A 24,906-nucleotide genomic window follows, 5' to 3' on the forward strand; every position below is an offset into this window, starting at 1 on the left:
TCAGGAAAACTCACCTATCCCTGGAATGACATGAAAGAAGTCATCTAGGCTCTTATCCACAGCAGTGGTGATGATTTTGACATGAGGAAAGGAATGAGCCAATACAATCTTGTCTTCCTGGACATCTTGGTCCTGTACATACACACACTAACATTCAACAAATTAAAGCCATTGTATCGTTTTCACAATGAACTGTGGTACAGTACCTAAATACTTTATTCCCAGAGAAGAGAATCAAATACATATTGTGTAAAAGTGTGAACTGTACAGCCATTCAGGGTTTACAATGTTTGTTTTTACATTTTGGAAGGAATGAGGTCGATAGCCGCATACCAGCAACACCCTCACTGCCATCATGGCTGCCGCTCCTGTGGAAACGGTGCTGTCCATCAATATCACATGGTCCACACTGATGTCTCTGGGCAGTCGCAGGTAGTGCAGCTAAATGTGTGTGTGTGTGTTGGCGGGGGGGTTAGGGCGAGTCTTAGTTACCAAGGAAACAATGTGAGAAAGGGAACCACAGCCACCAAAAAGAATGAAACTGAGGATTCAGGATCTCTGTTACCATGGAGACAGAGACCAACAGGCAAAATGGACATAAAGGGTTTGCTAAGAACCTAGAAAATAACAGAGAAAAGGCCATTTTTTCTAGAAAATTGCAGATTAGTCTGGATCAGAATCTTGCCAATTGTCTTTGCACACAGCTCTCAGAGCAGGTTCCATGGTCTCACCGGCAAAAAAAAATGGACACACCTGTGATCTAGGAGACAGGAGAACAAGTGCTGCTTCAAAACCAATATGATTTCAAACAAAGATTTGATGAAAAATACCCTTTCCACTAAATCTGGGTCCCTCGTACTCTTGGCCTTGCGGTGTCTGGAAGAAACAGGCCTGTGAAAAGAACAAATATTTATGTGATGATACACAGTACAGATGAGAATAAAATATTCTGCTCTGTATTTATTGGGATAAATAGAGGGATGACAAAAGGTCATAGAGGGATGAGAAAAGGTCATCAAAATATTTATATTAAGGCAGTCATATTTACATTAATACTTAACCATAAACCATATATTTATATTTATTTAAAAAATTACTTTCAAATTAACAGGCATATTTAGTATGATTAATTATAAAAAATGAAAAATAAAGTGAATCATTTAAAAAAAATACTTTTTCGTGCCAACCGTCTTATTAATTAGATGGCATTTAATGTAATTAATTCAATTACAATGTAACAATCATATAAGTGTTATTCATTGCAGTTAGTTTGATTGATTAACTGGCATATCACATGATTTATTCAAATAAAAATTGTAGTTAAATATTGCAGTGTGTTTAATCAACAGGGATATATAATTAGTTCACTTCAATTTTTTGTTGCCATATATGATTATTAGAAATTAATTCTAATTAATTAGCTGCCATATCGTAATTCATTCAAATTAAACTTTTATTGAAATATGTGTGAATAATTGTTACTCATTTGATTAATTAATTGGCATATATAATTAATTTAATAAAAAATTGTATTGATATGTGTTAGTAGCAATTAATTAGATTAATGAACTGACATGAAGGTCATGTAATTAATTCCACTAAAATTTGAATCAAGCCTTAGTGATAATTTAAATCATGTTCAATAAGCAACCGCTTCAGTCTCTTTGAGTACAAGATGAACTCGTCACGGCTAGTGTTTTTTTTTTCTTAAAACAAACTGAAAAATTGAGGAGGAGTACATAAGAGACCCAGAGAAAAGGGTAAAGCAGGCCAGTGAGTCATTAGCCTGATTCACACATGTGAGGAATTCTGAATGGCAGCCGGAACAGATGAATGGATTCCAGAACACACTTCAACAACAAACATTAACATTTAAAAGTAGGATTTCTTTTGATGTGCTTCATAGAACTGATTCATATGACACTCACCTAATGATCTCCGATCTGTGGTGTGCTTTCCAACACACTGAGAGTCTGAGGAAGTGGCTGGGACTGATGGGCCGCGGCCAGGCGCACCCTGAGAAGAGACATAGAGCAAATCCGCACTGTCAAAGAGAAAAAGATGATCCAAATCCAAATGAAAGACACTTGTACACCAGTCCATGACATTTCTAACATGGTCACTAAAGGATAAATGTGGGAAGTTTGTCTTCATTTAAAAACATAATCATTGGTTATAGTTCTGTATAAATACACAACTAGCCCAGAGAATGTTTTTATATTTAAAAAAAAGTTAATTTCTTCATAGAGTGTAAATTTGTGTTTATGTATGAGAGTGTGTGTGTGAGAAAGAGGAAAGGCTTCTCTACCTGAATGCATGCAACAGAACAGAGATGGAAGAAAAAAGTGAAAACCAGTGAAAGAGAACGAGTGAGAAGGCTGAGAGTCTGAGAGAAATGATCTTCTTGAAAAAGTACCAAAAGAAGAACCGTTTACTTACGTTTTCCCTAAATTCACAGGCAGAGGGCGCCGTTTTGATGTGTAGTGTGTAAAAATATGAAGGAAGCTGAAGTCTATTCAACATGCCACAAAGAGTTTAGCATATTGAATAAATTGGACTTGACTGGAATGCTTATATTGTAATAATTTACCCATTGTATATTCTACTAATGATAAAGTACAAAATGAGTTTTGTCAGGCAGGGCACTGTGAGCTCCTTTATTAAAACAGACTGTTTATGATTACTACTACTATTTTACACAACTGAAACAGTGACTGTAAAATATGTACTTTTTTTATGTAAGTTGTAAAAAAAAATATTATTATTATTTTTTTTTTTTACATATCTTGTCTAGGGTGGACTACTGATGTGACCACAAAAATAGGTACATAACTTCTGGGCTGGAAGAAGGGATAAGATTAGTTCACAGGACACTACCGTAATGCCCTTCTTCACTCACCTCTTCTAGCTGGCTGGGAACATGATGAACGATTAGGTCAATGGCCACCATGTTGCCTCCACCTGTGTGTGAAGGAGAGAAATGAATAATTATAACATCTGTAACAGTAAATTATTCACTGCAGAAATGCATATATTCTGAACTCACCACGTGGCACTACAATGCCTGCAAGTCTCATGGTGGGTTTGAAATACTGCTCAAAGGCTGGTTTTACAAATGTATTGTATTGTTTAATGACACCCTTAATGTCCAGTCTTCTCTCTGTGATGTCCCTTCTCAGCCACCGTACCAGCCAGATATCTGAATCTGTATGTACAAAAGTCTTCATGTCCATCACCTGCAAAAAAAAAAAGAGCGACAGAGAGAGAGATGACCAGCAGAAATTTTAAGGCAGAATAAATATTCTGCTTTCAGTTGTAGGATATAGTGACAGATATTTTTACACTCATACCAAGACCAAAGTATACGCAATTAATATTTGCAATTACTTTAATAATAATATAAACAAAATAGAAAATATGTACATTTTAAATGAATTTACTAGAAAAAAAAGTATTTAGTCAACTTTTAGATGCACATTAGCATATATATCCTATTCCTATTCTATTCTATATTGGACTAAAAGCCACATAAGTCTATTTTGATAAATGGTACCTCCTCAACATCTCGCTTACTTCATCACCAAAACATTTTTATCACTCACTTATTTTACACTTTTCCCGTTTATGTTTCCGCAGCGTGGTCACAAGCAGCTCAAATTCGAAAGCTCCTGGATGGTCAAAGTTAAAGTCATTGCTGGCAGCCAGAGCTTGTTTTACTGGAGACAGGACCTGCAGATGGATAACATAAAGGTTGCATGTCTGATCATTGGTGGGGGAGACACAGACACCAGAAAGATCACAATCCTGCCCTATAACCATATGTGCATTAACAGCAATCCAAGGGATGCTATTATATTCTGATCACATACATGGCATCTGAGGCTGTCATTAATATGTGAGTATTTGTAAAAACATGTCAGTGGCTACATAAATTAAAATAAAAAGACACAGTTCGTCCAAATGTGAAAATTCTGTCCTTTACTTGTTGTATAAAATCCTTATATTGTTGCTGTTGTTTGTTGTTGAGATGAAGAAGGAAGGAGAGGGATTACAAAGACCTTCAGAAGTACTTACCAGATTAACTTCACATGGTGGAGCAATCACTCTTTCAGATCTCACCTTATAAAATGAGTTCATGACAGCAAAACCACCCAAGGAACATCCAAAGCTTCAATGATTTTATTGGCTATAGTTTTTCTGTAGTTTTCCAACACACAGACCTATAATAACATGATTACTTCATTCAGACATTCAGATTTAGTCAAATTTAGTTAAGATCAAATCTACAATAAAACCTATAATGCAACAATCTAAGCCAGCACTGAAAGTATCTTATTTGATTGATCATTATATGAAGTCATTTGTATTTTTCTGTTTTTGTCTACTCGTACCAATAACAATGGCCTCTTTAAACTGGGCTCCGTGTTCATTGTAACAGGGCAGTCGGCCGGCTGTGTAGATGGTACATGTGCAGGTGGGGAGAAGTGGAGGTTCTATTTTACCCGAAAAGCGTGAACACACTTTCTCTGTGTTTCTATCAAAATATTTCTGTCCTTCCAGCCCAACATAGCAACAGCAGCTCAACCAATGGGGTGCGTTTGGGTGGGTCAATCTGTATGTCCAACCAATGGGATACAGGACGAGTGTTTGGGAAACCTTATTGACAACAGTTATTTTTGCTATTCTTTTTGGTGCCACTAAAGCTACATAAATTACACATTTAAATGATTATTATTATTTTTTAGTTCCATAATGTTTCATGCATAACATATATTTCGTTTACATACTAAAATTTATAAAACTAAAACCAATATACATTTTTTTATTTATTTACATTTAATATTTACAAGTTTAGAAATACTACTGTATATACAGTAAATGTTACTAAAACAAGAATGGTGGGCATGTGTGTGAATTGATGTCTAAACTATCTTGTACAATATGTCATAAAATTTACACTCAACTGATTCAACCTAAAACGGAAACAAACAACCTTTCAGTCATAAATTTAACAGGTTGAAAACAGCAGCACGAGATCTTTCAACAACACACAGCAAAAGAGAAAGCTGCTGCTAAAATGATGGCAATGTATTAGCCAAAAGACATAATGTCTTAAAAAAATTATAAGGCCCTGAAAAAAACTGCACCTTCAGCACTCTAAACCATGTTGATGATCTACTCTTTAATTGCATATGGCACTCTGTTCAGATTATACTCAAATGAGTTGACAAAACAGCAATTAATTAACCTTTTAAAAACTAACTAGTCTAGTCCATTTAATAACTTACCCTCCATCTGTACGGAGCGCCCAGCAGCCTGATATTCTGGCCCCTGTGTACCCAGGCAGCGTGCTCATATCAGCTAAAATAGTCTTCCATATGAGCAACAAAGGTCACATTCTCATCGAAGCTCAAACAGCCCAACACAGATAAACCAGTTAATAATCACAGCTGAACGCACTGAAAAAAACAAAACACGCCTGCTGATTTAACACTAGGATCTGCCTTTTTTTTTTTTTTTAAATAAACCTTGAAGTTAGAACGTTAGCTGACCACTGAATAATGTATTCAAGAAACCCTTTAATAAATACAAAAGTCTTTTCTTTCTGTCTGGATACTCACTCGCTCGCTCACAGTTTGTGGGGTTGATCGAATAAGAGGATCAGCTCTACAGGTGACATGGATTAATAGAACCAAGAGACACAGAGAGCCTGGAAAGCTTAACTGCACAGAGTTTTCAGTTAGTTTTCACTTAAGAGTCATTTATGTATCAGACGTTTCTCTTAAAACTCTTTAGTTAAATAAAGCTGTAATAATGATAATAATTAAAAAAATACAGATCCAAAACCCCATGGATAGCAAAAATCTGATAGTGATAGACAGTGTGAGACACAATCTCTTCGACTTATTTTGCTATGCTAGTCTTTCCAAACCGGGGTTCATAAAATGCTGGGTTTTAAGAGGGGACTGTATGGGGTTTGTAAGATGATGAAAAGCTGATAATTAATTAAATAATAATAATTCAAAATACATAAATACATACATACATACATATACATACATATATATATATACACACAGTACAGACCAAAAGTTTGGAAACATTACTATTTTTTATGTTTTTGAAAGAAGTTTCTTCTGCTCGTCAAGTCTGCATTTATTTGATCAAAAATACAGTAAACTGTAATATTGTGAAATATTATTACAACTTAAAATAATAGTTTTCTATTTGAATATACTTAAAAAAAAAAAAGTATTCATCTGATGCAAAGCTGAATTTTCAATATTATTACTCCAGCCTTCAGTGTCACATGTAACATCCAGTCTATCACATGATCATTTAGAAATCATTCTAATATTCTTATTTATTATGAGTGTTGGAAACAGTTCTGCTGTCTAATATATTTGCTGAATAAAAGGTTAAAAAGAACTGCATTTATTTAAAATAAAAAAACAATTTCTAATAATATATATTCTAATAATATATTTTCTTTACTATCACTTTTTATCAATTTAACACATCCTTGCTGAATAAAAGTATTGATTTTATTTAAAAAAATAAATAAAAAATTACTGACCCCAAATAACTGACCAGTAGTGTTTATTGTTATTACAAAATATTTATATTTTAAAAACATAGCTTTTTTTTTTTACTTTTTATTCATCAAAGTATCCTAAAAAAGTATCACATGTTCTGAAAAAATATTAAGCAGCAGAACTGTTTCCAACTTTGATAATGATTCATCATATTAGAATAATTTCTAAAGGATCATGTGATAATGATCCTAAAAATTCAGCTTTGCATCACAGAAATAAATTAAAGTATAATAAATTTAAAAACAATTATTTTAAATTGTAATAATATATCACAATATTAAATTTTTCTTCTGTATTTTTGATCAAATAAATGCAGGCTTGATGAGCAGAAGAAACTTCTTTCAAAAACATTAAAAATAGTAATGTTTCCAAACTTTTGGTCTGTATATGTATATATATGTATATATATATATATATATATATATATATATATATATATATATATATATATAAACATTTAATAAAAAAGATTTTTAAAAAAACTTACATGCCATGTGACCATTAATCAACATCAGAGAAATGTGAACTTGCAAATGTCTTGCTAAATTATCGAATTATTTAACATAAAATCTCACAGCGTACTTCAAATTAATATTTGACCATTTTTTTATTTCATATTTCTGTCTGAAAAATTACCCAAAATATATCACCTTGACCACAGGTGCATATCCAAATTTTTGGCTCAAATGCTCTAGAAAAAGAGCTCTCCCTATTACTACTAAATGCAAGCAACAAGTCATAATTTACAGTCGCTTTTGGCTATTAAAAATACATATATTCTTGTTGAGGTCAAGGAGAAACTACAGAGATATCATTTGTGACTTGCTTTCATTTTGAAAGAGAGATTAAGAAAGAGAAAGAAACAATGTCTGAGTTGGCCACCTGCCAGACACCTACTATCTGAAACTTTTTAAAAGCAAAATAAAAAAAAACTAAAATATAGGTCATAGGACCTGGTGTTGTAAAGAATTATTACATACACCACAATATGTTTTAATGAACGAGTCTATTAAATAGACACCTCAAAGGTCAAATCTCGGTTGGTGATCAGTTAGGATGTGATCTATCCCATGGTGCACTAATGGGAACACACGTAGCGTCAGCGTCAGGAGGGAGACCTCAGTCTATAGTTCATTATAATAGGCTAATAACGCGTCATTAGCGCGCAGCAGCCGCCTGCTGAAACTGGGGCAGGAGGGAAGAAGGAAGGAGGTTAACTATGATTTACGTTCCTATGAAGATTTTTTTTTCATCATCCGAAAGATGGAACATTGCATTCTACAGTATGAATAAATAACAGTTCCATAACATGCCAAAAATGATTATTAATTGGCTCGATGTGGGTCAACAGATAATGTCAGAGGTGCACCTGCATCAAAACGCATCGACTCTTTCTCCTATAAATTATCTCGGCCATAGCCTATGTTTGTAGAATTGTGATACCTGTTCAGTCGGCTTGAGTGTTTAACTCTCCACTCATATCCGATGGCCATGAAGCAGTACTCTCTGCTGTCAACACCTCATGAAACAAATTATGGGAAATGTAGTTTCGAACCATTCTTCCCTTTCAGTGAAACTGTTGCCTGTAAAGTATTTTTTAAATCATCTTATATGCCAGTGCACCTCCTAGAGTATGCCTAACCTTGACAGGACATTTATAATCAGATCTAATAAATCGCAAGCTGAGTCATGGTGTCACAACACTAACCCCTCTTTCACACCGCAAGCGTGAGCAGCGCGTATTTTCTTTCGGCGTCCATGTTAATCAATGAGTGCATTCACACCGGGACCAGGAGCAGCGCGTGAGCGTCAAGCAGGAGCGTCGTGTGAACAGCAATGCAGTGGGGGTTTCGGCGTCCGGTCTATTTTGCTGTGCTGCTCACGCTCAATTAAAGTGAAAGTACACTTTTGATGGACAAAATAAATGTGATTTAACACAAAACGTGCTCAAAATGCACAGAATAAGCATGTCAAGAGTTTTAACAACAATGCCAATGTCTAGTGTTTTAACAATTATGCCAGAACAGAAAATTAAGTATAACAAATGTATTTACCCATTTAAACTTTTTAATTAATCGTTTTGGGTGAAAGTATGGTGTATTATTATTAAAAAAAATGTTTAAAGAATTATACCCATTGTTTGAAACGGTTATACTGTCTGCCGAACACGCTTTGCAGCCGCTGCTGTGATGCTGTACTTATATGCTTCCAGTGTGAATACTCGCGAGAGTCTCGCTGCTGCAGTGACGGTGTAGTTGCGCGGACGCGGTGCTCAAGCTTGCGGTGTGAAAGAGGGGTAAGTCCAAATTAAGGAATCAGACTCCTTTCATTACTTGAAATAATACATCAAACTCTCCCCAAAATAATGCATGAATACAGTTTTATGCAGTTTTTATGTGTCCCAAACCACTTTCAGGTTCTCACACCACATCATCCCGATATTTTGTTGTGGGTTTTTTGAATGGTCTTTTAGGCAAGTCCACATTTGAGACTTTGTTAGGCTCCAAATGCAGCATGTCATCTTTTTTTTTTTTTTTTTTTTTTAACGACTGTCATCTACAATTCTCTCAGACACTTACACAGTTTTGTAATTTACACAACATAAACACAGTTTTTTGTGCCCAACGATACTCATCGTTTCAGTGGAAATGCTGTCATCATTGTCACATGGGGAACTAGTTTGGACACATTTTAACTTTTTGTTCCAAGAGACAAAATCTTCTTAAGTTAAAAAACAACAACAGTTGTCACAAAACTAAAACAGGCCGTCTAGTTGGATTCACAGTACAAATGCAGGTTTGAATCATTTAGGTTTATATCTAACGTGAAATGAGTCCTGGAACACCTGGAACTGCACACATTTTGCTCACGTAGAACCACAATCTTGACCGGCACGTTTCAGGGCACATCTGGCAAAGTCACATTCCAGCAGAAAATAGTTATCAAGCTTGTTTCTGTGGGTTAAAGTTCATAATATACTGTAGCTACATCATTGTAGAAGGTCTTGTAGATTTCAAAGTGGAACTGAGTTTTTACTAAATCCAGAGAGCTTTGGTACAGCCAGCTTGGTCCGTTTTTTTTAAACATAGTGAGAATGTGGGGGTTGAGCTGTATAACTGAAACCTGTCCCCATGTCCCAGTCCATGACAGGTCCAGTCAAACGTCTCTGGCCTCAGCCTGACCAAACACACTGATGTCCCTTCAGAGTGCAGCCAGTCTGGTAGAACTGCCCTACGCATGGTTGAAGCTATGACAGGTTTCCGGATAGCCCTGGAAAACAGAGGGAAAGTGAGGGATGGAGAGAAAAAGCATGAATGAGTGAATGAATCAAAAATGTTTCAGCGTAGCTCTCCAGTGGCAACCTACACACATACCAGTGCTATACAGTGGACATCAAAATTGAAGAATCAGTTTTCTCTCTGGGTTTGGGTTTTTAATATGCACCATTATTCAAATGTCTGTGGTCAATAAGATTATATTACAAATGAGTTCTATTTCAAATAAATGCTGTTGTTTTTTACTTTCTTTTCATCGAAGTACCTCGAAAAAAATCTATCTAGGTTTCCACAAAAATATTAAGCAGCACAACTGTTTCAACATTGATAATAATAGGAAATGTTTCTTGAACACAAAATCAGCATCTTGGTATGATTTCTGTTTTGTCATTACAGGAATAAAATAATATTTGTAAAATATATAATAAAACAGAAAAGCGATGTTTTAAATCGCAATAATATTTCACAATATTACTGTTTTTGCTGTATTTGTGATCAAATAAATGCAGACCTGGCGAGCATGAGGCTTCTTTCAAAAACATTTTTAAAATCTTACCGACCCCAAACTTGGGACTATCGACAAGCAACCAATTTCTTTGAATTTTTATTTGTAGAAACTTGAAATTTTTATTTGTCTAGAAACATTTATCAAATTAGTTGTAAATGGTTATAAATAAATACATAAATTTCATACTGTAAGCACAATGATTATTTTGTTCCAATGACTGCCCTAGTTTTATATTTCCCTTTATGTTTATTTATCTGACATAACTCCAATAGTGAGTAGAAAAAGATGTAGTCAACTAAACACATTGTAAATGTTTTCTAAATTATTTATCACTTCTTTTTGCTTACGCTGTTGGAAATGATGTTCCTTGCAAGAGGACGTCAACATTTTTGGGGATCCCTGTAATAAAAATGTAAAATTCACTGCACTAAAGCTTAAAATAAAGCTTCTAGGGAAACATAAATAGGCACAAATACACCAAGCCGCCATAACTTTCATTTTCCATTATGCAAACTTTATTGCTTTTAGGTCCTGTCACCTGCTGCAGAATATTTCTTCCTCATTTTTGTGCTTTATTCTCTCACACACACACCTCTGCTAAGCAGCTGTAAGTTGCGCCCTTCCTCTTGTACTTGTAGCTGTAGAACCTGCTGGAGAAGCTCTTGTCTCAGAGTCTCCTGCACCAAACCCATCCGCTCTAACTTCTCTCCATTCAATCTCAAGAGAGCACGACCTGACAAAGACAAAGTGACAGAGAGAGAGACAATTTCAGTAGACAAGATCTCTTTGGAAACACTCAAGCCCTGCAGCCTCTACATTATGTACGCACAGTTTTGCTGGTAGCTATAAACAAATTACAGCATTGCAAATCCCCCTTAGGTTATTATGTCCGTGTTCTCAGTGATCTTTGCATATGTGACTATGATAACATGCTGTGTGGAACTGCTGCCTGAGGGCATAGGCAACCCCAGGTTCATTTCCCACTCTGTTTCCAACTGAGCCTCTCGTGCTGTGACTCTAAACACTTCAGTCCACAGCCTTGTAGAAAAAACACTGTGCCTGTCTTTTGTCCTCGTGCTTTTTGAATACCAATATTCATTTTCTCTCATTTTCCTTTTCTATGGATCTCACCCAGGGTATCTGTGATCTTGATGCTTTGTGTCCACTGAGAGAGAAGAGAGGATTTGTGGGGGACGTGAAGACACACGGGACCCTAGTGAGCAAGTGTGTGCTCAAGGAGTGAGTGGGAGAAATAGCGGCAGTGTGAGAGCGGGACCCCGTGACATGCTCAGACATGAGTCGCATATTCACACTATAATTAAAAAAAACACTAGAAAAACATGGTAAAATAATAATGAAAGATACCAGTATGGCCAGCGAATCCTAGATTAAAAAAATCCAACTGGCTGCAGCTTTCCCCATTGATGGTCAATATAAAATACTCATTTATTTCAAAAGTTTGTGTCAATAAAATATAAATGTTTTATATTATAATATTGTGAAATATTATTAAAATTTTAAAAATTTTCTATTTTAATATATATCCTGTGACGGCAAAGCAGAATTTTTAGCAGCCATTTCACATGATCCTTCAGAAATCATTCTAAGATTTGGTGCTCAAGAAATATTTCATTATTACAAATTCATTAAACATTATTATAATTTCATCAAACATTATTATCAAAGTTTTTGATGTTTAATATATTTGTAAAAACTGTTTTCAGGTAATGAAATGTGTTTATGTGGTTTAAGGTTCAAATAACACATTATTTTCCACATACTGTACATTATTGATGCTCTTCTCTGCCCCGCCTTTCTGAAATACATCTATTTTAACAGGAGCGTTAGGTGTACGCTGATTGGCCAGCTATCAAGTGCATTGTGATTGGCCGAATACCTTAAGCGTGTGACAGAAATGTTTCGCCCCTTAACATACTGTGATGCCATGTCCCCCTGCAAGACAAAACAAAACCAGTAAAACCCATAAAAAACGTAAACTACTGAAGACATAATTACTGATTATAATGACTTATATTGTGTTTTTATGCATTGCGTTGCATATCGTGCCGCTTAGACATAAAACCATGTCTGCATTTGTGATCGGAGAAACGACAAACAACAAGGGCTGCTCTACACTGCTCAAAACTCGCATTTGAATCATCAGTGGCAAATTCTTTAAATTGTAAAACTTACTTACAGGCTATGAGTCAGAAGCGCCAGACTGTCCTTGCCAAGTTTTTATTGCCCCACTTTATAGAAAAAGACACCGGCATTTTAGGCTACTCTCTCAGGAAACAGTCCTCGTCCTCAATAAAATTCGCTGCACACATCTGAATATTTGGTTTGAACTGTTCTGGAACAGTGTGGTAAATACAACTTAACCACTGATTTCTAGTTGTGTCCTCTTTTGGAAGGCCAAAAAAAGTAGTTTAACTTTCACAATGAAACACAGCGTCTCCATAACATTGCTAAAGCAACAATACTACAGCGAGAATCAAAGTCGTGACTTCTTTCTTTGTGTGAACATTTGGAACTTTATGCAAATCTTCCAACAATGTGATGTAGACATGTGGGGGCGTGTTTAAACGAGGACTTTACAGATCTTCTTTACGTACCAAGAGCTTGTAACAGTCCAAAGAGAAATGAAAAATTCAAATCGCATCATATGACCCCTTTAATTTAAACTTTTGAACAGTGTTGTAAATGTTGCTTATATTATTATATGACATTATATATGACAGCAGATATGTTTTCCAGTGCCCGATTCTTTTCATAGGCACTTAAAAGCTTGACACATTTTTTCTTGTCTTTCACAGCTCAGTCAAGTAGCTAATGCCGGTTTTGGAACTGTACATGTTACTGTATCATGAAAGAAAATGATACATGTCTCAGATGTTATGAAAATTAAGTGTCCATGGGCATTGATGGCAGATTTCTAATCTTGTATTTTTGAGGGTTCTGTGCCAGTACTAAAACATTTACATTTTTCTAGAATATTGAAAATGGAGCACGAAAGCTTAAAGCACTGTAAATTCATGGGTTGAGAATGAAATAGTACCAGTTCTTTGACAAAAGACAGATTGTTTGGAATAGTAGACAAGCACTGGCTGGCTGATCTTCAGCTAAAATGGTAATGCTTCTGACATACAGTACCATATGAGATATAGTAGATGTGTTGGTGTCAAGGGATTTGTCTAACTGCCGTGCATTCGGTACATAAAGGTGATTTTGTGCAGGGTTACTGTGATGTGTGATTTTACACAGAATGCAATTCAATATGAATAATGGCTAACAGGTTAAAATCATATAGGGATATATTTAATTATATACAAAATCTACAAAAGTTCTTTTGTTTTACATTGGATAACACACCTGTAATGGCGTGGTTGGAGAAAGCTTCAACATAGGTCAAGTAGTTGTGTGGACAGTGCTTCTTCAACCATCTGCACACATCCTGCTGAGACCACAGAACCACTGGCCTGGAGAGACACGGCAAGGTCGGGCTGGTGTGGTAAACAAAATAAGATTCACCTGAACGTAACTGAAGAGAAAGAAATAGAGTATGGGAAAGGGAGAGACAGGGAAACTAAATTAAATATGCATTTCACAGTGAAGTTGCATAGGCAAACAAATATCAAAATGTGACTGAACTGTATGCATCCTTCTGGAGTCCTACCATGCATGAATGCACAAAGTTTTATAGCACTACTAATTTGAAACCATTCTCTAGCAGAATTAAAAAAAAATTAAACAGATAAATAGCGCTCCCTTCTGCTAAGGACTCTGGGAAATATACTTTTTTTTTTTTTTTAAATAACTGTGTTCCATGTCAAGCACCTGTAGTGATTAAGATGGATGTTTTCATCTTAGAAAGCCATCTGATTGGCTGCCTAACGGACACGGCCATGATTCTGCACATTGAGCTGTATAAATGAAGGCCATTCTAGAATGATTAGTATTCGTTACAATGGCTGCGCTAGTGACATGAGCCACAATAACACTCGCCTGACCTTCATCACACTTTCTTATTATCACAGACTAATTATACAAAATCATCCTGCAAATATAATTCTAGCAAATCATCCACATTTAGAGCCAGTGAGAGTTTAAGAGAGCTAATGAAACGGAGTTTAATGTATCTGTGACATACAATATTATGATGTTTGTTTACTGTGACACCAAAAAAGGGTGTCAGAAGATTGGGGTCAGAATTTATTTTTATTTTAAGAAATTAATTATTTTATTTAGCAAGGACGCAATCAATTAATCAAAGTGACATGTGTAGGAACCCTGTCGAACAGACAAACCTGTGAATCATCATCTGAGCTGATGAAACTCTACTGCACATTCCAGAGATTCTCCCTCCTAACCATTTTGCAAGTCATAAAATTGAGCAAAGGAATTAACCAAGGCAACCAATTGTCTCAAGAGATGTCTAAAGCAATGATAAGACCAAGAATGGTGGTAATCCAAGAATCAAAACCCTTTTGTTTAGAACCATATCAGCAAATGGTTGATTGTCCCCTGCTGACCTGGCTTCATGTTCCACAGGAAGAGCAATAATGTTTAACTGTACAACAAAGAACATTGTATATGGAAAGGTTCCAGCGACAGACACCTCAGGACTGTCCCCACTTTCCCCCTCCTATCTCTATATTCCAGAAAAACGTGCGCTTTTCCTTTGTACAAACAAAGGAACTCATAGAGGAGTTCAAAAGATGATCATTTAAAAGGGCAACTATATTCACAAATAATATTTGTTATGACATATAATGTGTTTCATGTAATCGGTGCAACTTTAACCAATGTTTTAGCAGATAAAGCTATTAAATATGTGTAAGATATGGAAAGTTTAGTGTTGAATGATAGCTTGTTTTATTGGCACTGCTTTTGTATGAATGTAATGGTGAAATCTGGAATCGTACGCACGTTAAGAAACTTTATAGAAGTTATTAACAAAACCCACAAAGACACTTCCACAGTGATGAATTAAACAGCGTTTTAATTTATGCGTGGGAAAGGAACCATAAGGTGCGTGGCTAAGTCCTGCAACAGCGTCCGATTGGGACAGCCGCTTCTGGGAGGGACCAAATCAGCTCGCTTTAAAACCAAATGGCACAAAAAGATCTTCGCTAGTTTTGCTTTTCGCGCACCCTTGGGCTTTTAGCCTTTGTGCTCACGTGCTGTAGCTACCATCGAGGGATCAATTCATCCAGAACTCAAATACTCAATTTTCAGCGCAAACGCAAGTAAAACAAACCAATTTCATTTCTTGCTGAAATAGGTGCAAATTGATCTTAAGCAATAAAGATGAGACAAGATATACTTATTTTAACGTTCACTGGACGAACTGAACTGGACGCTTCCGTTGAGGAAGTATAAACGAATTGAATTTGGAATCAGCTCAATTAAATAAATTTGAATCATTAGATTTGATTCCCCTCTTTAAAAGAAAAGATTTTAATTTCAAATAAATGCTTTCTATTCATTAAAGAATCCTGAAAAAATGCATTGTAATAAAAACATTTAGCAGCACAACTGTTGTCACCACTGATAACAATAATAGTTTCTTGAAATGAAAATTATACTTTTTTTAAAACATTTAAAAAATCTTTCTGAACCTAATCTTTTAAATGGCACTGTACAGGATTAAAAGCAATTTCATAAAACCTTCAAAGTGAACCCAAAAAAATGGGGTCTGATAGCAGGAAAAGAAAAACAATACCATCTGCTACTAATAAATATGATGTGCCCTTGTCCATTTGTGTTGACACCAAAGACTGTGTATTTAATCTGATATGATATTATTTTCATATTACATTTCACTATTTTGTAATGTGCTATAGGTCGCTGTAAATTCTGGGTACTGAAACAAAACTCATCTCATAATATAACAAAGTTTATTTATTTATTCCCTATGTTTTGCATATTTTCTTCCCTTTCTTTGCTGTTTCATTTTATTAACAGTCATTTATCCTCACAAAATTACAGCCCTCCATTTTCCCACATCTCCCTCTATTTGTGTTGTTTTTCTAAGCCATTTTCCTGCCATCTGTACTCCATCCCTCAAGTTCATCTTCAATTTTCTTTCTCCTTCACAGTTTTTGCCCCATCTCTACTGCTCTCTCTCTCTTTCTCCCTAAGGAAACTTTCTACTTTATGCCTTTGCTGTGTTTGCCCTTGAGGGCAGTGGGGAATTGTTTCTTCTGCATGCAGGAAATCACACACATACATTCTCGCACGTGCACAAACATGTATGCATGCATGCATGCATGCACACAAATAGGCTGAATAAGTGACTGTTCTACTCAGCTGGTCTTGGGCAGGATGCACATCTCTCCGGCAACTGTCTCTGTAGGGCATAAGGACACTGTGATCCCTCCATGGCCATAAATAATAGTTCAGTCAAAAACTGAACATTTTCTGAAAATGTACTCTCCCTTATGAAATTCAAGATGTAGATGAATTTGGTTCTTTTTTGGAACAGATTTGGAGAAATGTAGCTTTACATTACATGCTCACCCATGGATCCTCTGCAGTGAATGGGAGCCGTCAGAATGTGAGTTAAAGTGCTTAAAGATGGATTGTTTATTACAAATGCAAAGCTTTGTGCTTCACAAGACATTAATTGATGGACTGGAGTCATGTCTGCTTGTGGATTATTGTGATGTTTTTATCAGCTGTTTGGGCTCATATTCTGATGGCACCCATTCACTAAATAAGATCCATTGGTGAGCAAGGGATGTAATGGTAAATTTCTCAGAATTCTGATGAAGAAACAAACCAATCTACATCTTGAATGGCTTGAGGGTCAGAAATTTTTCAGTAAATGATTAATTTAAACCCTAGATGAGATTATTAGGCAGGTCATTATTTGTCACATTTACATCTTTTTAAGTACCTTATCTAAATTTAAACCATGAACATCAATTTGTTTGTGGCTTATAAATGGATCTGAATTAGTAGCTGTCAAACTCTCCCTATTTTAATGCCCATTATTTGAGATTGCACTCTATGACATACAATGGAGACAAGCTGATGCAATCCTTCTTACTCTGCAATCTCCGTTTACGCAATGGTATAGATTACAGAATCTGTCAGTGAGAGAGGAATTCACACCACTTAAATGTTCAACATTAATTATTTACAGTATGGGTTCCATTCACACAGACCCCAGAGGATCAGTCAGAGCACAATAATGAGAAAATACAAACACTAACCATCAAATGTGGACACCAGTAAACAAATGCATACATAACACACATTTTTGACTAAAATTAGTCAAAGGCACTTGTGTTCCATCATTCTGCGATGACATGTCCCTTGGCAAAGTTTATAGACAAATCACAACAGCGCTGATGAAAGTGAGAAAAGATTTGTGATAAAAGTAACGTTTTCTTTTCTTCTTTGTTCACTCTTTATTTTTTCTGGGAAGAGCACACTATGTGGTGAGATGTCAGTGTGACTTTCATATACTGAGATACACAAACCTGCATTGTTGAGAAAAATACTAACAAATGTAGCTGAGCTGAACAAAGGGTTTGTGTATGAAGCCATTAGTCCTGTTTCACTGTAGGAAGAGGCTAACAAGGTTCACCATTCATTAACAATGGTTTAAATTATAAGACTAAAAAAGGGCAGAGGTTAGTTAGGCCCCTGTTTGCGGTTTTCATGAGGAATAAATGAACATAGACGTCTGATCACGCCATGCTTTTAATCATAAATTCACTTTTTGGAAAATCAAAGGCAAACAGTCTTAACCTTCGCCCTCTGATCCGGTTCAGCAAAATGCAACAAATGTAAACCCAAGTTCAGAAGATTCACCTTAAGTCTGGTGTTCCTCAAGCAAAAAAGCAAGATTTGTAAACGATTTAGAAACTATATTGGTGTTTAAAACTTTTTATAAAATAGATGAGATGATAAAAGCAGATGACCAGATGAAACATTTCTTATCCAATACAAAATAATAATATATAGATGACGTTATTTTGATCTTTCTATCATATATATATATTAAAAAGCAGCACAACCATTTCCAACAATGATAGTAATAAGAACTGTTACTTGAGCTCCAAGTCAGCATATTACAACGATTTCTGAAGAGACTTCCTTTAAAAATATTTTCAAAACATAATGTATATACCCAAAGTATATACATTATGTACTACTATAGAAAAAATATACTATGCTACATGTAAAATTATTTTTAAAGGCACCTATTTAATGTCTTGGTAACGACGACAAATTAAGGTCTTAATTTTAATTTAGCAAAAATGTTTAAACCCTCTATTTAATTCACTAAACACAAAATTTCCAAATGAACGGCACCTTAGATAAAAAACTAATTTAGCACTAGAAAAAGAGAAATGAAAAAGAAAATGGAAATGACCACAGAAGACTGGATTCGCCTCAAGTACTTACTTTTGAATATTATTAATTTAAATGCAGAACACAAACTCATTAAGATAATATTATCTATCTCAGTTGAACAAAAACAGGTTTAGGTTTAAGTAGTATGTGCAAACCTGTTGTAAAATCTAAGAGGAGTCTAATTGTGTGGGCGAGACTGCTTTGACCCACAAAGCTCTGCAGACCTGACTAGAAGCACTTGCTTCGTTAATATGCTAATGCAGAAGATAAAATGAAGTTAAAAACACACATTACGACCCATATCTTTGGATTCAGTGCCTAAATCAGCAGTGCCCATGTGACCTGAGGCCCACAACTCGGCCAAACTGAATTTTACTCATTTTCTACAAACTAAACATGGAAAGATAGATGGATGGAATGGATTAGATGGATGTCTGAAGAGAGAAAGGAAGTGTTTTGCTGCCAGAACCCTTCCTAATCTTTTTTAATGCACAGGTTTGCATTTCTGAAAGGCGAAACATTTTACCCACTATTAATAATGCAACAACGGACAGCCATACATTATACATTATATTAGTGAACAAATTCGCTAATGACATCTTTCATGACTAAAGTATGGAATAACTGAAAGCACCCAAGCCATTAGGTCTGCTGTACAAAACTATAGCTTCTGCTGCCTACATTGCAGTTTTTCACAGCTAACACATAAAATAGCAAATAGTGAAGTTACTAGTTTATCTACTTATCCTTTCATATGATATATGAATATGGTAATCAGCTAGCTACATTTTTGAGTAGCTTGGCCAACACTGGTCTTTCTCAATGTCCTCTTAAGATCAGTTTCAGTGAAAGTGCACTAGAAAGAGCTTTGGTTTATATAATTAAGTCATGTTAATGAGATGCTACAAAATGATGATCTTTTGAAGCTGATACAGGGAATACATTAAAAAAAAAACATTTGGCTTCATTCTTATCTTTATTATTTTATCTAATGAAGAGTAATGTGTGTCTTTCTTATGCTCAATGTGACTTTTAAAACACCAGCTCTGATAATAATAAAGTCATGAAAACGCTATTGTGAAATGTTTTCTTTTGCTGTTGGAGCAAATTGGAATAAAAAAAAATATTATATATATTTGTTAAGCTAAACTAAAGAAGCTAACCCAAGTATGATGACTTCTGCTTCTGAAATCCCCGGAAATGTGAAAGGGCTCAAATCAGATGGACTGAGATGTTTGTTAAAGATTTCCTAATGGTCTCACCTGCAGTTCTTCGCTTCCAGGCTGCTGGAGTAGTTTGACCGTTCGGCCACCGACTGTTTTGCGGCTGTGCCCCTCATGCCAGGTAAGGTTTCCACCTGCACAACGACTCAGCTGGTACTTAAAGTCCTCTGGAAGTGCCCTGTACTCCACCGCAGGACGACAGAAAGTAAAACTGGAGGCCGCTGCGATAGAAACAGAGAAATTTGGCATTTATTCAATCACTGAAACACACAAACACATTCCATCCTTCTTACTTACATTTTCACTTCCCTCTTCAGAAAGACACAGACTACTGAGATGTGCAGAAGCGCTGTTTATTGTCAGTTATCAGTCATGCAGCAACCTAGCCTTGTAAGAGATTCAGTTTGAGGGCTGCATTTGTCATCAGGGTTTTGGTGGTTCAGAGAGTTTAAGGCTTAAGGTTTATGCTTAAGTAAAAGCAAATAAGAAATGTTTGAATGACCCATATCTCCTGCGGCTGACTGGGTGGATTGAATTCTTCCAAGGATAATTCCCAAAGATGCTAGTCAGCAAAGCTAATTGAGAAAATTATGCATTAGCGTGTCAGAGGGTGATAAAAAAGCAGAGTATTGGTAGCCTGTGGGGTAGTCTATTAAAAGGCATATGAGGCTCCAGATTTCCAGGAAGGAAAACTTTAAGTGCTACTAAATACAGAATGCCTCAGAGACATCAGTTCTTGATGAGCTAGACAAAACTAGCATTTGCAATTCATGAAACTACTAACAGAAAATCAAATGAACAAAGACATCTTCTAGGACCTTCCTGGTGCAACATATGCTTCAAAGGAATTTTGTGGAACACCAAAGAAGATACTTTGAAGAGTGTTTTAGTGTTGTTTTGGCAGGGTTTTATAGTTAACTAAAACAAAAACAAAATCTAATAATAAAAAGATTTATTTCAGATGGTTGCCAGGGCAATATATCACACTTTAGTTAAAAAATGTAACTAAAACTGAAATAAAAATGTGAAAAATCGAAGTGATACTAAAATAATAAATGTTTTTGGACCCCAATGTCATTCGTTATGTGAACTAAATTATTATAAATCTCTTTGTGTTCAACAAAAGAATGAGAGACATACAGGTCTGGAACAACATGAGTAAATGATGACAGAACTTTCATTTTCAGGTGAACTATCCCTTTAACACACACACACACACACACACAAAGACAGTATACATTAAGCTGTGCGAGTAAACCTGTTAAAGAATTTGCATATTTCTAAAAATAATATAGCAGACCAGCACAGCATAGTTTTGCTTGACTCGTGACTGTAAATGAGTCGGTGGACAGCATAAGCAGATTTTCTTCCAGAAGCTGGAAGAGGCCAGTGCATTACAGACATAGACACCTCACACTTCTAATAACCACCTTAGTCTTAGCACAGATGAGTAATCTCTGTGCATGGCAGTGTGTGATGGTATTATATCTCCAAATGAGTGTTAATGTGTGTGCACATAAGCAAGAGTTGATGAGAGGGACAGACTATAAGGTTGTGTGTGTTGGAAGGTGAATGAAATAAAAGGGATTTCTTTTGCTCTCGTTCCCTGCAGCCTCAAGCGGCTACAAAGGCCGTCCTCATCAAGAGTGCATGGGGGATGCCTGCCTGTATGAATGCATTTGGGATGGAGTCACAGATGAACACAGTCTTTCATCACAGTGCCTCTGAAGCAGACATTAGTGAGATGTGGCACTACTGTGGCTGGAGGGTGAAAACACGTCAAGGCCTGTTAGTCCGAGACAGATGTTGCCCTTATTTTCTATTTATTTGTGCACAAAAAGATGTGCACCTAAATCTAAAAACAGTATATACTCCTGAAAATGTATTTTTGACCCACTAAAGGGGAAATGGAAACATTTGTGTTCAGAAGTTTCAGGTTTGTGATATTTTTGAGTTTTTATGCTCAAGGCTGCATCTATTTGAACAGAAATACAGTAAAATAGTAATATTTGTAATATGATGTGAAATATGTTTATTTCATATTGTGAAATATTACAATTGAAAAATAAACGGAGTAATTCCAAGAGCATATAATTCCTATGAACTGTTTTCGATTTGAATATAATTTTAAATATAATTTACTCCTGTGATGACAATACTGATTTTCCTTGCTGAATAATAGTATTTATTAAAACTACACACAAACACACACACACACACACACACACATATATATATGATGACCTGGCCTCCACAGTCACCGGACCTGAACCCAATCGAGATGGTTTGGGGTGAGCTGGACCGCAGACAGAAGGCAAAAGGGCCAACAAGTGCTAAGCATCTCTCGGGGAACTCCTTCAAGACTGTTGGAAGACCATTTCAGGTGACTGCCTCTTGAAGCTCATAAAGAGAATGCCAAGAGTGTGCAAAGCAGTAATCAAAGCAAAAGGTGGTTACTTTAAAGAACCTAGAATATGACATATTTTCAGTTGTTTCACACTTTTTTGTTATGTATATAATTCCATATATATTTCCACATGTGTTAATTCATAGTTTTGATGCCTTCAGTGTGAATCTACAATTTTCATAGTCATGAAAATAAAGAAAACTCTTTGAATGAGGTGTGTCCAAACTTTTGGTCTGTACTGTATATATATATATATATATATATATATATATATATATATATATAAATACTGACCCCAAACCTTTTAATAAAAGTGTATGCATTGCTTATATTGTATTTATGTTCAAGGCCGTAACCATCTTAAATTATAATGTATAATTATTCATAGCAGTATAACAGTAAGGTTGTCCAGTGGCTGATTTCGTAAAACACAAAATGAGCAATTTAGCAAAAAGTTAATATTTGCTCTATTCCATACAATAAAACTAAATGATGACCAGATGTTGTCCATCTCCAGACTTGACAAATAGTACCATAATGTAATAGCTTTGTTTTAGGAGCATATCAAAGTTGAAGAATATTCAATGTCATTCTGATACATTTGAATGTAAAAAAATGTGTATATGGTTTTACTATTACTTTAAACTATTACATTTGAATATTTCGTTTATACAGTATGGTTACAACCAGCCATGGCCAAGCACATGTGACCCATTTCATTGCATGTGTCAAAAAATTTTTTTTTTTATCTAAATCTATTTTATATCTAGAGATCCATCATCCATGACAGCTCTTCATTCCCTGAAGCACATAATTAAATCCAGACCAGGTGTTTTTCTCACCTGCTGCACTCACTGGAGTGAACTAATGATGTGGTCTCTTGTGAGAAACCAAGCAAGTGTGCCAGAGATTTCTGACCAGCATGAGGGGTTTGAACTTTGGGAAGGGATAGAAACACAACATCTGTGTGTGGAGTAATGAGATACGGACTGAAAGATAGAGAAATGTGAAGCTGAGTGAGAGAAGTGAGAAGTGAAGTGACATTCAGCCAAGTATGGTGACCCATACTCAGAATTTGTGCTCTGCATTTAACCCATCCGAAATGCACACACACAGAGCAGTGAACACACACACACACACTGTGAGCACACACCCAGAGCAGTGGGCAGCCATTTATGCTGCGGCGCCCGGGGAGCAGTTGGGGGTTCGATGCCTTGCTCAAGGGCATCTAAGTCGTGGTATTGAAGGTGGAGAGAGAACTGTACATGCACTCTCCCCACCCACAATTCCTGCCGGCCCGGGACTCGAACCCACAACCTTTCGATTGGGAGTCCGACTCTCTAACCATTAGGCCACGACTTCCCCTTAAATATTTTGTGAAGTCTGTAGCTGCTTCATATCTGTTTGGCCTCATTATCTATGCTGAGGAATGCGAAAAAGAATATGCAAGCCTTTATTAAAGTGGTGTAGCACACAAACCGCTCAACAGGTAACTGGTTCACTAGATTAAAGATAGTTGTATTGTGTTCTGTAATTTCATACAGTTCTAGGTCTGAATGTGTGAAGGAAAATGAAAAAGACAGAGCTTTCTTTTGAGGTTTTGAAGGACATGTTGAGACGAAGAATGGTGTGCTGGGTTTTGTCAATGAGAAGCCACGATTACAAGTCATGTCAACACCTTTCAGTTTACACAATGAAAATCACAAAATGTTCAAAGAAACATACAGAGTAATTCTACTCAGACTTCACAAAATATCAATAAACCAGTATTTAAGCAACTTATGCTCATACCGGAGAGACAGAGAAATTAAAAACATTATTGCTTGCTTACTAGGGTTTGAGTTTTTGTTTGTTTGTAAGTTCTGTAGATTCATTAACAGCAAATGACTCCATTAAAATTCAGTTCAACTGATTCAAAATAAAAGGGTGTGACCCTGTACACTGAAACCCCAAAAATAATGAGCCATCATACACACATTAATTAGCAGACTATAAACATTCTTCATTCTTTAAAACCAACAATGTGACTGTGTACAAGGCTGTTTTATCCTGAGCAGATATGTCTTTAACTGAAAACAATATTTAATGTGCTTAAATAATACTAGAAACCGCCTACCCGAGTGTAATTTCAACATAAATATTTAATTAAAATTATATGATATATTCAAAATTGACCTGAAATTGAAAAAAGAGATACATCAAATCATCTCAAGCTTGCAACGTACTAACTACTACGATCATCTTTATGAATAAAATAAAAATAATATAATTACCGTCTACTGCCATGTCAACGATCCAGACTCTACAACAAGCAACAATACTCCTGTTAGATTAAAAGTTGGAAACTGAGGAGTCCCATTTTCCGCCCTGTGCGCACTGAAAGGTGTTTCTTTAACAGGTACATCCAGTGTGTAGTGCTCGACTCACGCGCTTCACAGTGTAAAATATGAGAGTAGGCGACACACATCGCGGGCTGCTCATTTACACACTGACGCCTCCCCACGCACACTGCTCACTTCAACCAGCT

The 24,906-nt window shown here is 35.9% G+C and overlaps 1 protein-coding gene and 1 pseudogene across 1 annotated transcript; both read right to left on the minus strand.

Moving 5' to 3' along the window:
• On the minus strand, positions 1-5,295 carry LOC132115015 (uridine-cytidine kinase-like 1; annotated as a pseudogene).
• Positions 5,296-9,673: 4,378 nt separating this feature from the next.
• On the minus strand, positions 9,674-24,892 carry LOC132115195 (sterile alpha motif domain-containing protein 10-like). The gene is made up of 5 exons (XM_059523589.1): positions 24,653-24,892; positions 20,012-20,193; positions 13,752-13,920; positions 10,972-11,112; positions 9,674-9,866 (listed from the first exon to the last, which is right to left on the minus strand). Exons 1-5 carry the CDS (start codon positions 24,663-24,665, stop codon positions 9,844-9,846), a joined length of 528 nt encoding a protein of 175 aa, XP_059379572.1. The 5' UTR covers positions 24,666-24,892; the 3' UTR covers positions 9,674-9,843.
• Between the last annotated feature and the right edge of the window lie 14 nt (positions 24,893-24,906).

This window comes from Carassius carassius, chromosome 34 (assembly GCF_963082965.1).
Source record: "Carassius carassius chromosome 34, fCarCar2.1, whole genome shotgun sequence".
Classification (NCBI taxonomy): Eukaryota; Metazoa; Chordata; class Actinopteri; order Cypriniformes; family Cyprinidae; genus Carassius; species Carassius carassius.

What these genes read in the sequence shown, in the direction of transcription:
- LOC132115195 (XM_059523589.1), bottom strand. An exon ending in CTCCAACCACGCCATTACAG is followed by an intron (nt 11,113 to 13,751) that starts GTGTGTTATCCA and finishes TGTCTTTGTCAG; the next exon opens with GTCGTGCTCTCTTGAGATTG. An exon ending in CTTACAGCTGCTTAGCAGAG is followed by an intron (nt 9,867 to 10,971) that starts GTGTGTGTGTGA and finishes TCTGTTTTCCAG; the next exon opens with GGCTATCCGGAAACCTGTCA.